This window comes from Delphinapterus leucas, chromosome 8 (genome assembly GCF_059928025.1).
Source record: "Delphinapterus leucas isolate spDelLeu-1000000601 "Yukka" chromosome 8, BTC_Dleu_Yukka2, whole genome shotgun sequence".
Lineage (NCBI taxonomy): Eukaryota > Metazoa > Chordata > Mammalia > Artiodactyla > Monodontidae > Delphinapterus > Delphinapterus leucas.
The window spans coordinates 6,889,376-6,901,558 of record NC_143136.1 but is presented as its reverse complement, the minus strand read 5'-3'; the positions used below and the strand labels follow the sequence as shown (position 1 = coordinate 6,901,558).

At 39.5% G+C, this 12,183-nt stretch overlaps 1 protein-coding gene and 1 non-coding gene across 10 annotated transcripts in view; one reads left to right on the top strand and one right to left on the bottom strand.

Moving 5' to 3' along the window:
• USP40 (ubiquitin specific peptidase 40) overlaps positions 1–12,183 on the bottom strand; it is a 92,321-nt gene that overhangs the window by 61,446 nt on the left and 18,692 nt on the right. For all 9 annotated transcript variants that reach the window (XM_022567997.3, XM_089916192.1, XM_089916193.1 and 6 more), the window contains 2 exons: positions 6,498–6,593; positions 4,990–5,097 (listed from right to left, as the gene is read on the bottom strand). In XM_022567997.3, the coding sequence (XP_022423705.1) occupies positions 4,990–5,097; positions 6,498–6,593 (204 nt within the window). The remainder of the gene's footprint in view (positions 1–4,989; positions 5,098–6,497; positions 6,594–12,183) is intronic.
• LOC115802156 (small nucleolar RNA SNORA11) lies at positions 3,302–3,437 on the top strand. Its single transcript, XR_004022556.1, has one exon. It is a non-coding gene; the product is annotated as a small nucleolar RNA SNORA11 (small nucleolar RNA).

The following is a 12,183-nucleotide window of genomic DNA, read 5'->3' as shown; positions in this document are numbered from 1 at the left end:
CACATACATACATACATACACACACGGTGAATTTACATATAACTGTAAAATATAAGACAACAGCTGAAAAGGATGGAAGTCGGGAAATGGAATTATGCTACCGTACCTTGTACATCTTACCTTGTACATGAAGTGTTAACAGTATTGGTCTGTAATTTATAATATTAACTTATGTACAGTGTAATCCCTAGAGTAAAAAAGTTAAAGTAGTACAGCTAAAAAGTCAACAGAGGAGACAAAAATCAAACACTAAAAATTACTTGATTAATCCAAAGGTATGAAAGACAGAAAGAAAGAAAGGCAAGAAAGACAGGAGAAGCAAATAAAAAACAAATGGCTACATGATAAATTCAAACTCAACCACACAATTTAATACATTAAAAATAAATGGGGGCTTCCCTGGTGGTGCAGTGGTTAAGAATCCGCCTGCCAATGCAGGGGACATGGGTTCAATTCCTGGTCTGGGAAGATTCCACATGCCGTGGAGCAACTAAGCCCGTGCGCCACAACTACTGAGCCTGTGCTCTAAAGCCCGCGAGCTACAATGACCTAGCCCGCGTGCCACAACTACTGAAGCCCACGTGCCTAGAGCCTGTGCTCCCCAACAAGAGAGGCCACTGCAATGAGAAGTCCACACATTGCAACAAAGAGCAGCCTCTGCTCACTGCAACTAGAGAAAGCCCACGCGCAGCAAAGACCCAATGCAGCCAAAAATAAATTAATTTTTAAAAAAATTAATAAAAAAATAAATGTACTGAACATTCTAATTTAAAGGAAGAGACTGTCAAACTCTATCATTTGATAGAAAACAGATGAACAATAGAGAAAAACAACAAATGCAAAGCTGTTTCTTTGAGAAGTCTAATAACCTTGGACTTCCCTGGTGGTGCTGTGGTTAAGAATCCGCCTGCCAATGCAAGGGACACAGGTTCGAGCCCCGGTCTGGGAAGGTCCCACATGCCGTGGAGTAACTAAGCCTGTGCGCCACAACTACTGAGTCTGCGCTCTAGAGCCCGCGTGCAACAACTACTTAAGGCTGTGCGCCTAGAGCCTGTGCTCCACAAAAGAAGCCACTGCAATAAGAAGTCTGTGCACCGCGATAAAGAGTAGCCCCTGCTCACCGCAACTAGAAAGCCTGCGTGCAGCAACAAAGACCCAACATAGCCAAAAGTTAAATTAACTAATTATTTTAAAAAAAGAAAAGTATAATAACCTTGACAAATCCCTAGCAAGACTGATGCAAAAGAAAGCTAAGAAACACAAATTACCAATATTAGAAATGAAATAGGGTCCTACAGGTCCTACAGAAATTAAAAGGATAATATGGTAATATTTCAAGCAACTTTATACTAAGAAATTTGACACTTTGAGAACAAATTCCTTAAAAATCACAATTTTCCAAAATAAGCAGGAACCAACTTCATACTGTTTACAAGAGACACACTTGCATTAGAAAGCTTGTATGTTACATTAATACCAGATAAGGTAGATGTGAAGGTAAGGACTATCAGCAGAGATAAAGGAAGGGCATACGTCAAGAGGCCATTAACAATCCAAAATGTGTATGCAACTAATAATATATCTTCAAGATACATGAAGCAAAACTGTCAACAGTAAAAGGACGAAAGGGCAAAGGTACAATTAGAGTTGGAGATTTAAAACTACTCTCTCAGTAACTGATACAACAAAAAGACAGAAAAATTAGTTAAGAATAGGGATGAAATAAAGAATGTTATTAACCAATTTGACCTAGCTGACATTTATGAAACACTATACCCAACAAATGTAGAAAATTAATAACTTTACTGGTGAATAGAAACATTCAGCAAGACAGACCATATCCTGAGGCATGAAACAAGTCTCAAAAAATTCAGAATAAGTGAAATCATAGAGAGCATGTTTTCAGAGTAAAATGGAATTAGACATCAATTTATAGATATAACAAAAAGATAACTAGAAATTCCCCAAATATTTGGAAATTAAGCAATCCACCTCCAAAAACCTCATGGGTCAATAAAAGAATCAGAAGGAAAAATTACAAAATATTTTGAATTGAAAGATAATAATAACATGTCAAATTTAGCTACAGCTAAATTAGCGCTAAGAAGGAAATTAAAGATTTAAAAGCATGAATTAAAAGGCATGTTTAGGGCTTCCCTGGTGGCGCAGTTGTTAAGAATCTGCCTGCCAATGCAGGGGACACGGGTTCGAGCCCTGGTCTGGGAAGATCCCACGTGCCGTGGAGCAACTAGGCCCGTGAGCCACACTACTGAGCCTGCATGTCTGGAGCCTGTGCTCCGCAACGGGAGAGGCTGCGACAGTGAGAGGCCCGTGCAGCGTGATGAAGAGCGGCCCCCGCTCGCCGCAAAAGCTTTCTCGCCAAGAAAGCCCTCGCACAGAAACGAAGACCCAACACAGCCAAAGAATAAATAAATTTATTTAAAAAAAAAATTGTTAAAGGCAGGTTTAAAAAACCTGCTGAGATACCAACCCAAGAAGCTAGAAAAAGATGATTAAATTAAATACCAAAGGTAAAAGGAAGGAAATAATTAAAAACAAGAGCAGAAATCAATGAAGTAGAAAACAGATTAGTAGAGAAAAATCAATAAAGGCAAAAAAGTTGTTTTTTGAAAAGCTTAATAAACTTGATAAGCCCTAAGCAAGACTTATGAAAAACAAAAGGAAGCAAACACAAATTATTAATATCAGGAATTAAAAAGAGGAAATTTAGGTCCTACAGACACTAGAAAAGATAATGAGACATTTTGAATAGCTTCATGCCAATAAATTTGACACCGCAGATAAAAGGACAAGTTCTTTAAAAAATATAATTTTCCAAAACCATTCAAGAAATAAAAAATCTAAAACAACTCTACAAATAAAGAAATTAAAACTATAATTTAAAAACCTTGCCATAAAAAAAATTCCAGGTCTAACTAGCTTCACCAAACATTTAAGAAAGAAATAATAATCTATCTCAGAGAAATCCTTTCCAAGAATATAAAAAAGGGAACATTTCCTAACTTCTTTTGAGTCCTGCATAACCCTGATACTGAAACCTGACAAAGATATTACAGAGAAAGAAACTTAAAGACCCATCTCTCTCACAGACACAAAATCCTTAGGAAAATATGAGCCAAATGCATACAGCAATGCATACAAGTACATCACGACCAAGTGTGCTTTACCCCAGAAATGTAAGGTTTGCGTTCACACTGAAAAGGTCAGTCAACAGAATTCACCACATTAACTGAATAAAAGAGAACAGCCATGTGATCACATCGACAAATGTAAACAAAACAGCATGTGATAAAATCCAACCTCTATTCAAGATGAAACTACCAGCTGCCTATATCACACCCGAAAGGAATCTGGGTTCACTGTGATAATGGGCCTAAGGCTTCTGGCCTCTTCCGATGAACAAACACTCTACATGTGTCCTCCTGCACTTCACGTGGCTGCTGGGCAAGACCAGTGGGACAGGGTTCAATATTGGAAGAAAAGCTGCAGTATTTAGTGGGGAAGTCCTGCCACATAGAGCCCGTCCAGCCCATGAATGGGTGGGCCATGAGTGGTCTCATAAATATAAAGGCTTTGAACCTCTCTTTTCAAGAGAAAAAAAAAAAAAAAAGAAAGAGAGAGATTCCAACTATATGCCATTCTGGAAAAGGCAAAACTATGGAGACAATAAAAATACCAGTGGCTGCCAGGAGTTTGGGGGACAGGGGTGATGAATACACAGAGTACAGTTTTTTAGTGCAGAGAAAATACTTTGTATGACATTATAACAATGGATATATGTCAGTATACTTTTGTCCAAACCTACAGAATGTACCATACTATCTACTCCATTAGAATGAACCTTAGGTGAACTGTGGACTTTGGCAATTATGATGTGTCAATGTAGTTCATCCTTGGTTTAGGGTAAAAAAAAGAAACACACCACCCTGATGAGTGATACTGATAACACCTACGCACGTATGCGGGAAGGGGGTATATGGGAAATTTCTGTACCTTCTTGTTAATTTTATTGTAAACCTAAAACTACTCAAAAAAAAGTCTTAAAAAAAAGAACATTCAGTGTTAGGATAGGTATTTTTGGCAAAACTCATTTCAGTTATACACATATGTATACAAGTTATATACGTGTGTGTTGGTTGGATTGTGATGTAAGATGCATTTTTTAGGTCAAAAAAGTTTGCAAGCCATTGTAGTTAAGTTATACTGGCAAATAAAAGCACAAATTAACCTCAAAGAAAAAAGACATAAGACTATCAGTCAACTATAAGTACAAGCTAACTTCCTCAAATTTATGAAGGATATTTTTATTTAAAAACAAAACAAGACAAAAAAGTCCCTGCACAGCTGATAACATACTTAACAGTAAAATATTGAAACACTGATCCAATTGTTTTAAATGAAAACCTAGGACTGTCTATGAACTCATGGTCATTAATTTCATTTACGAACTGTGGTCTAATTAAAAGGTGAACTTAAACACAGGCTATATTGTGTACGCTCTTTGCTTCTACAAGAAATAGCTCCAAAATATTGACTAACTGTTCTGTTGCTCTGCTTGTTTTTAGTCAAGTTTTTGTCTCCCAAGTCTGGCAGTACCAGTTTTTAAACCTAACCTTACAGCCTAGGAAGCCAGATTGCCAAGTTTAGTAGAACTGTGTGTCAAAGAAAGATAAAAGTGAAATTTGGGTGAATACCTGAAGACGTTTCTATAAATAAGATGATAAGCTTTAGGATATGAACTTTGTGACATTTTTTGCTGTTGTGATTAAAAGCCCCTCCTCTCTTCTTTTTTTGCTTACTTCTTGATTCTATAAATTACTTAATAATTAACTGAGTTCTAATCATTAAACAAAATACTAATTGTATTTCCGTCTAATTTAAATTTCCTTCCCCAAAGAAATTCATGTTGCCAAAATCATAATAAAATTTCCTGGGAATAGGACTTTTTATAAGGATGTCATGTATTACCTTTCGCAGTGGTCCATACTGTTTTCTGTACTTCTTATTCCAAGATATTCCTATCTTTTTCAAGAGTTTCTGGCCCAGCTGATCAACAGGAATTAGATTACTCTCCTCCTTATGAGAGAAAAGAAAGTCATTTAAGAAAATCTGATAAGATATAACCTCAACACTTATGAGTTCAACGGACCCAACAGGATTAATAAATGTGCCTGTAACAGCAAACATGTAACCATGGTTACAATTAACCATAATTGTTTCAAAATAAAAAGTTTAAAAAAAAAATAGATTAAGCCTAAGTTTAGAAAACTTGAATTCTGCCACTTTCCATGCGGCAAAGTCTAAACATTTCAAGAGCAATATCCAAAGAGTATTCCAAGGTTTGGTAAATCCTGATATTATGTGGGATTTTTAGAAGAAACACTTTAGTGCAAAAAGACTGTCTCTTCTGAATGTTCTGAAGTATAACCAAGTTCTAAAAGGGGGTAAGAAGTGACTATTATGGGCTGAAATGTGTCCCTCTACTATCAGAATTCATATGCTGAATTCCTAACCCTCAAAATTTCAACTGTGACTATATTTGGATAGGGCCTTTAAAGAAGTGATTAAGTTAAAATAAGGCCTTTAGGGTGGGCCCTTATCCAATCTGACTGGTGTCCTTATAAGAAGAGGAAATTTGGACACACAAAGACACAGGGATGCGCACGCACAAAGAAAAGACCAAGGGAGAAAGCAGCAAGAAGGCAGCCATCCACAAGCCAAGGAGAGAGGCCTCAGAAGAAACCTGCTGACACCTTGATCTGGACTTCCAGCCTCCAGCACTATGAGAAAATAAATTTCTGTTACGTTAGACACCCAGTCTGTGGGATTTTGTTATGGCAGCCCTAGTAGACTGATATAGTGGCCATAGACCAATACTCAACCTAGGTCTGTAGTAAGAAATTGAGATAAAAACTGTTTATTAAGAACGAATGAATAAATGAAATGAGGCTACCATCCTTACAACAGGGTACGAAGCAAACATTAAAAGTCATATACGTGAGGTATTATCAATATTGGGAATGAAAAAGGGGACATAACTTCAGGTCCTACAGACATTAAAAGGATAATATGGGAAAACAGTAAATTCCAAAATCGTATGTAAAGTAAATTCCAATTCAATTTAAAATAACAATAATAATATCACAAAAACTTGTAACCCAATCCCAATATATGTATATAAACACAAAGGAAATAGAATGCAAAGAATATATATCAAAGTGTTAACAATGACCGGACATTTGGTTTATTTAAACTTTGTTTCTTTATATACTTTCTAATTTTTTCCCCTCAAATTTTCTATTATTCATATGTATTCCTTTTATAACCAGAAAGTCTCCAATAAAAAAATTTTTTTAAATAGACAGAGAATTTCCCAAAAGAAAAAGACTATGAATAGTAACAAATATCACTTCTGCCAACTGAATCATACATCTGATATACATACACAAATATAAACATACACACTCTCTCTCTACCTGTAACAAGACTGCTTTTAGAATCATCAATGGGTCATCAATCTCTTCTTCATTTTGAAGATCTTCCAAATTCACATCTGGATTACTTTTGTCCTCCTAAGAAAGAAAACAATAAAAAAGTTTCTCTTTTCTGGTAAGCAGCCTGAGGTGACCTCTAAAAATGCTTCACTATTCACCTGACCCAGAAAACCCCACAAAATCATGCAAGAGATTCAAATCTTCGTGTTCACTTTAAGAACACTCACGAAACTGCCCAGGCCATTAAGGATATGCATATCCGAAAAGCCACCAAGTATCTGAAGGATGTCACTTTAAAGAAGCAGTGTGTGCTATTCTGTCATTACAATGGTGGAGTTGGTAGGTGTGCCCAGGCCAAACAGTGGGGCTGGATGCAGGGTTGGTGGCCCAAAAAGAGTGTTGAATTTCTACTGCACATGCTCAAAAATGCAGAGAGTAACGCTGAACTTAAGGGCTTAGATGTAGATTCTCTGGTCACTGAGCACATCCAGGTGAACAAAGCCCACAAGATGCCGTGCAGGACTTACAGAGCTCATGGTGGGATCAACCCATACATGAGCTCTCCCTGCCACACTGAGATGATCCTTACTGAAAAAGAACAGATTGTTCCTAAACCAGAAGAGGAGGTTGTCCAGAAGAAACATATACCAGAAGAAACTGAAGAAACAAAAACTTACGGCCCAGGAATAAATGCTGCAAAAAAAAAAAATGCAAATAAAAGTTAAAAAAAAAGTTTCTATCACTAATCCCTTAAAAAGCAGTTAACGAAATAGGAGTGTCTGTGCCACAGAGGTTTCAAGATGGAGAAATGGTCATAAAAACATCATAATAATTTGTATATGCTTTGGAATCAGGCAGCCTGGTTTTAAATTTCAACTGTGGTTGAATAATCCTGGACAAATTACCTAATCTCTCTGGCATTATCTGTAAATTGGGATTGTGAGATAAGGAAAGCTTCTAGCACAATACACACAGCGGGTTCCAACATTTTCCCACTAAGCACTACTTTAGCTGCATCCTACAATTTTGATATGTTGTGTTTTCATTATCATTCAGTTCAAAGTATTTTCTGGTCTCCACCCAATTTATTCTCACTCACTTATGTTGGCCTAACAAAATCCTACCAACCTCTGCAAGCTCAGCTTAAACATTCCCTATTTTCTTTCTTTATTTTTGGCTGCGTTGGGTCTTCGTTGCTGCGCGCGGGCTTTCTCTAGTTGCAGCGAGCAGGGGCTACTCTTCGTTTTGGTGTGCGGGCTTCTCACTGCGGCGGCTTCTCTTATTGTGGAGCACGGGCTCTAGGTGCACGGGCTTCAGTAGCTGTGGCACGCGGGCTCAGAAGTTGTGGCACATGGGCTTAGTTGCTCCGTGGCATGTGGGATCTTCCTGGACCAGGGCTCGAACCCGTGTCCCCTGCATTGGCAGGCAGATTCTAAACCACTCCGCCACCAGGGAAGTCCCTCCCTCCTATTTTCTGATCACCCAAGTTTGCACCCCATCTTATGATGTTACTTGGAAACATGTCAAAATTCCCCTGATAAGGTATTTTTATTATTTCATACATGGCATCTTGCAAAGGTATTTTAAACTGGCTTAAAATCATAAACACAAATAGACCTAAACAGTTAACATAAGACAAAACTAATAAAGAAATATAGAAGAATATGGCAGATGAAATACAACCATCCTGCTGTAAAATTACTAAAAATGCTGGATAAAGTAAAACACACAACAAAAGAAAATCTCTTTTTAAACACACGCCAAACTAGCAACAGAACATTGGGAAAATCCTCAGAGAACAAGTGACATGAGAATCCAGGGAAGAAATCCAGAGTTGAGGTCTCCAGCCGCTCAACCTTGCTGACACACGGCTTCCACCTTGATGCTCATACAGGACAGGGTCTGGGAGACAAAGCGTAAGGACATACCCAAAGTGGGGAGTTGAATGGCTGGTTTTCTAAACAACCAGCTCTCCAATTCTTTGACACCACCTGGCTGTCCGTTAATTCAATTCTGACACTAATGTTGCTGAGTGCCACGAGGCTGCCCCCACTTCAGACACCAGCCACAAACGGGGTTCCCAGGCTACCTGCACTTCGGCCTGGCTGATCACAAATTCTACAAGCTCCACTTCATGTCTGATAACTTCCTGGAACAGCTCATAGAACTCAGGAACTTATACTCAGGACTAGAGTTTATTACAAAGGATACAAACGAACATCCAGATGAAGGTACACAGGGCAAGGCTGGGGAGGGTCCCGAGTGCAGAAGCCTCTGTCCACGTGGAGTTGGGGTGGCCACCCTCCCTGCACATGGATGTATTCACCAACCTGGAAACTAGCTTAGTCCTCTTCTTTCAGAGTGTTAATCAAAGTTTCATTATGCGGGCATGACTGATTAAATCATTGGCCCTTGGTGACCAAACTCAATCTCCAGCCCCTGTGCCTCCCTGGGTGAGGGGGTGGGTCTGAAAGTTCCAACCCTCTAATCATGTGGTTGGTTTCTCTGCTGACCAGCCCTCACCCTGCAGGTAACCTCATTAGCATAAACTCAGGTATGGTTGAAAGGGGTTCATTATGAACAAGAAAAGACATGCCTATCACTCAGGAAATTTCAAGGAGCTCTGTGCCAGGGACCTGGGACAAGGACCAAGTATATATTTTTATCATACCACAAAGATTGATTCCAGAGGAAAGCTAGAAACCTGAAAGGACTACGCTATTAATATAAGCATGACCCATCAAAAAATCCACCCCACAACAAGGGACAATGAGAAACTTGCTTGTTTTGACCTTGATACTAGATGAAGGTGGAAAAACATTTCCTCTAATAATCTGTAATCACAAGTAAGTAGGTCTTCATGTGGGTTTGTGCCCCAAATTCACATTAGTTGTATGGCTCTAGAACCACCAAGTCTAGATCTTATTTTAAAGGTATTAAACACTAGAGGTGACCCCAGGCATGTGGTAGAGACAAATACACATCTTTCGTGGAAGAAGGTACTTTTAACTCAGGCTTCAAATTACTCCTACACCGTGTTCTTACAAAACCAAACAGCCAACCAAGACCACAGTCTAAAATAACAAAATCATAAGGAAATCAGCATAAGGAATCAGCAGATATCCAAAGACCCACAAAGTCTTCAGATATCGCAATTATCAGAGAATAATAAAATAGTATGTTTAATATGTTTAAAGACATTTATGGCTAAGGAACAACAGATTTAAAAATGGTAGAAGAAGGCTTCCCTGGTGGCGCAGTGGTTGAGAGTCCGCCTGCCGATGCAAGGGACATGGGTTCGTGCCCCGGTCCGGGAAGATCCCACATGCCGCGGAGCGGCTGGGCCCGTGAGCCATGGCCGCTGAGCCTGCGCGTCCGGAGCCTGTGCTCCGCAACGGGAGAGGCCACAGCAGTGAGAGGTCCGCATACTGCGAAAAAAAAAATAATAAAAATGGTAGGAGGAGAGACGCAGGCCGGCACTGCCTAGGGTGTGACACGCTGGTGCAGGTGGCACATGGGCTGGGCCCAGTCCTCCTGCACTCTGCCGGTGTCCAACCTTGGCCTTGTGGGGACAGGCTGGTCCAGGAGGCACCAGTCCCAGGGCTGCCTACTGGGAGCTGTTGTAAAACTTCTTTGTCCCACATCCTCAAATGTGCAAGATAATGCTTGAAGTGATGTCAACCATCAGTGAAGCAAAAGACCCCACTTTGGAAGGCACAGGTCAGGCTCCTCTTTACACCAGATCGAGAGCCACATTTTGAATAGTTAATGACCTCCATGCAAGAGGCAAGAGATCATCTTCTACTCAGGTTGAGAGAGACTGAGATGTTGGCTTTCACCCAGGGAACATTATGTGGGGTTGGTCATGAAACTTGCTCCTTGCAGACAGCTCCTTGAAAGGGAAGAAGAAATTGCTAAACTATAAGCAGAAGAAACAATACCTGTCTATGTTTAGTGTATCTGGAATCCTTTGTCTCTGGGTATAAGAGATCTCTCAGGATAACGGTAGTAGAGAGACGAGCAGTGTCCATCAGGTGTACCTACTGAAGCTGAAATTCTTAAAGCACTCATCATTATGCGAACACCACAAAGCTCGTGATTCTTAAAGAGCAGAATTAAAAAAAAAAAAAAAGGGATGCTTCATAGAGGCCGTGAATAAGGAAATACACAAGCACAAACGGAAAGCAATCTTCTGATTGTTCTTTAAGCCCCAAGGAAGACCTTGCTAAAGTAACAGAGCTTCAAGACCAGAGAAGCAGTGCAGAGGGCAAAACCAAATGAAAGAATGCCTGCCTGCCCTCTCGAGTCACGTAATGGAACCGGGAGAAGAGCTTGACGCTGCTGATCATTTCCAAAGAAACGACCACAAAATTGCAGAGAAGTTCAAGGAAGCACAAACCAAAAGGAAGACACAAAGAAAAGAATCATTACTTTTGAGCCACACTACCTCACCACACAGTGTGAAGCTACCTCTGTGCATGATGTCAATGATAAACTTAAATAGGAAGCTGTAAATAAATATTTTATGCCTCAAAATACTGAGGATAAATCCCACCAGCTAGAGAAGTGCCTGAAATCTGACAATGGCTGAGCAAAATTGAAGAAATGTCTGCAGCCAACATGGAGGAAAGCAGAGACACACTCCCAAGGCGGAAGCCGAACTGACATGGAGCACAGGGGCACTTTCTAAGGCTGAAGAGAGACAGGGCAACATCAGAAGAAAAAGCTACCACAAATGGCAGCATAAATGGAAGGAAAAAACCAAGAACTACAGTGGAAAAGGCAAAGAGAAAAAAATAAATGAACAACATCGTAACTATTTATTAGACCTGTTCGCAAGTTTCTATGAGAATCTAATAAAAGGCTTCAACTTCATCTTTTAAAGAGAATGAAATAAAGTTAAAATAATTGTTTGAAAGGGCTGGGGGTGCCCTAGAGGGTAAGGTTCACTACTACGGGACCCTGCAACTGTAAGACAGCAGAGTGAAGGAAGGCAACAGGGTAATAAGAATCAGCAACGAAGGATGGAAACATGGAGAGCAGAGTTAGACCAGAGGAGGATAAGAAGTGCTTCACTCCATCTGACTGGAATGTGCCCAAACAAGCTAGTGTCTTGGCAAATATGGCACAAGCATTTGAGAGATGCTTGTATGGCTTCCTCAACCCAGAACTGGATAAACCCAGTTCTAGAAATAAAAGAAATGGAAGGTTAAGGACCACAAAGAGTGAAACAAAACTGTCTTTTTCCAAAAATGTCTACAACATAAGAGGGTTTAGCAAGATGGTTGATTATAAAATCAATGTACTAAAGATAACTGTACTTCAATACACCAGCCACAAATAGTCCAAAAAATACATTATAGACATAGCCCCACAAAACACCTCCCCGATCAACATTTTCCCGCTAGAACAGTTAGATTTTAAATACTCAAACTTTACAAAACATATGTTATCTCTCAGTACGTTCTAAGTACAGCTGATAGAGCACCAGAAACACAGGTAGATGTTCTGAAAGGCAAAGTGAATGTCAACAAAGGGAACACAGCATCTTCAATACTGCTGGCACTCAGAGAAGCCATGTTATTACATGTGGAGCAACTTTTCATTCACAACAATATTAACTGTTTGACACTCTTTTTTTTTTTTTTTTTTTTTGCGGTACACAGGC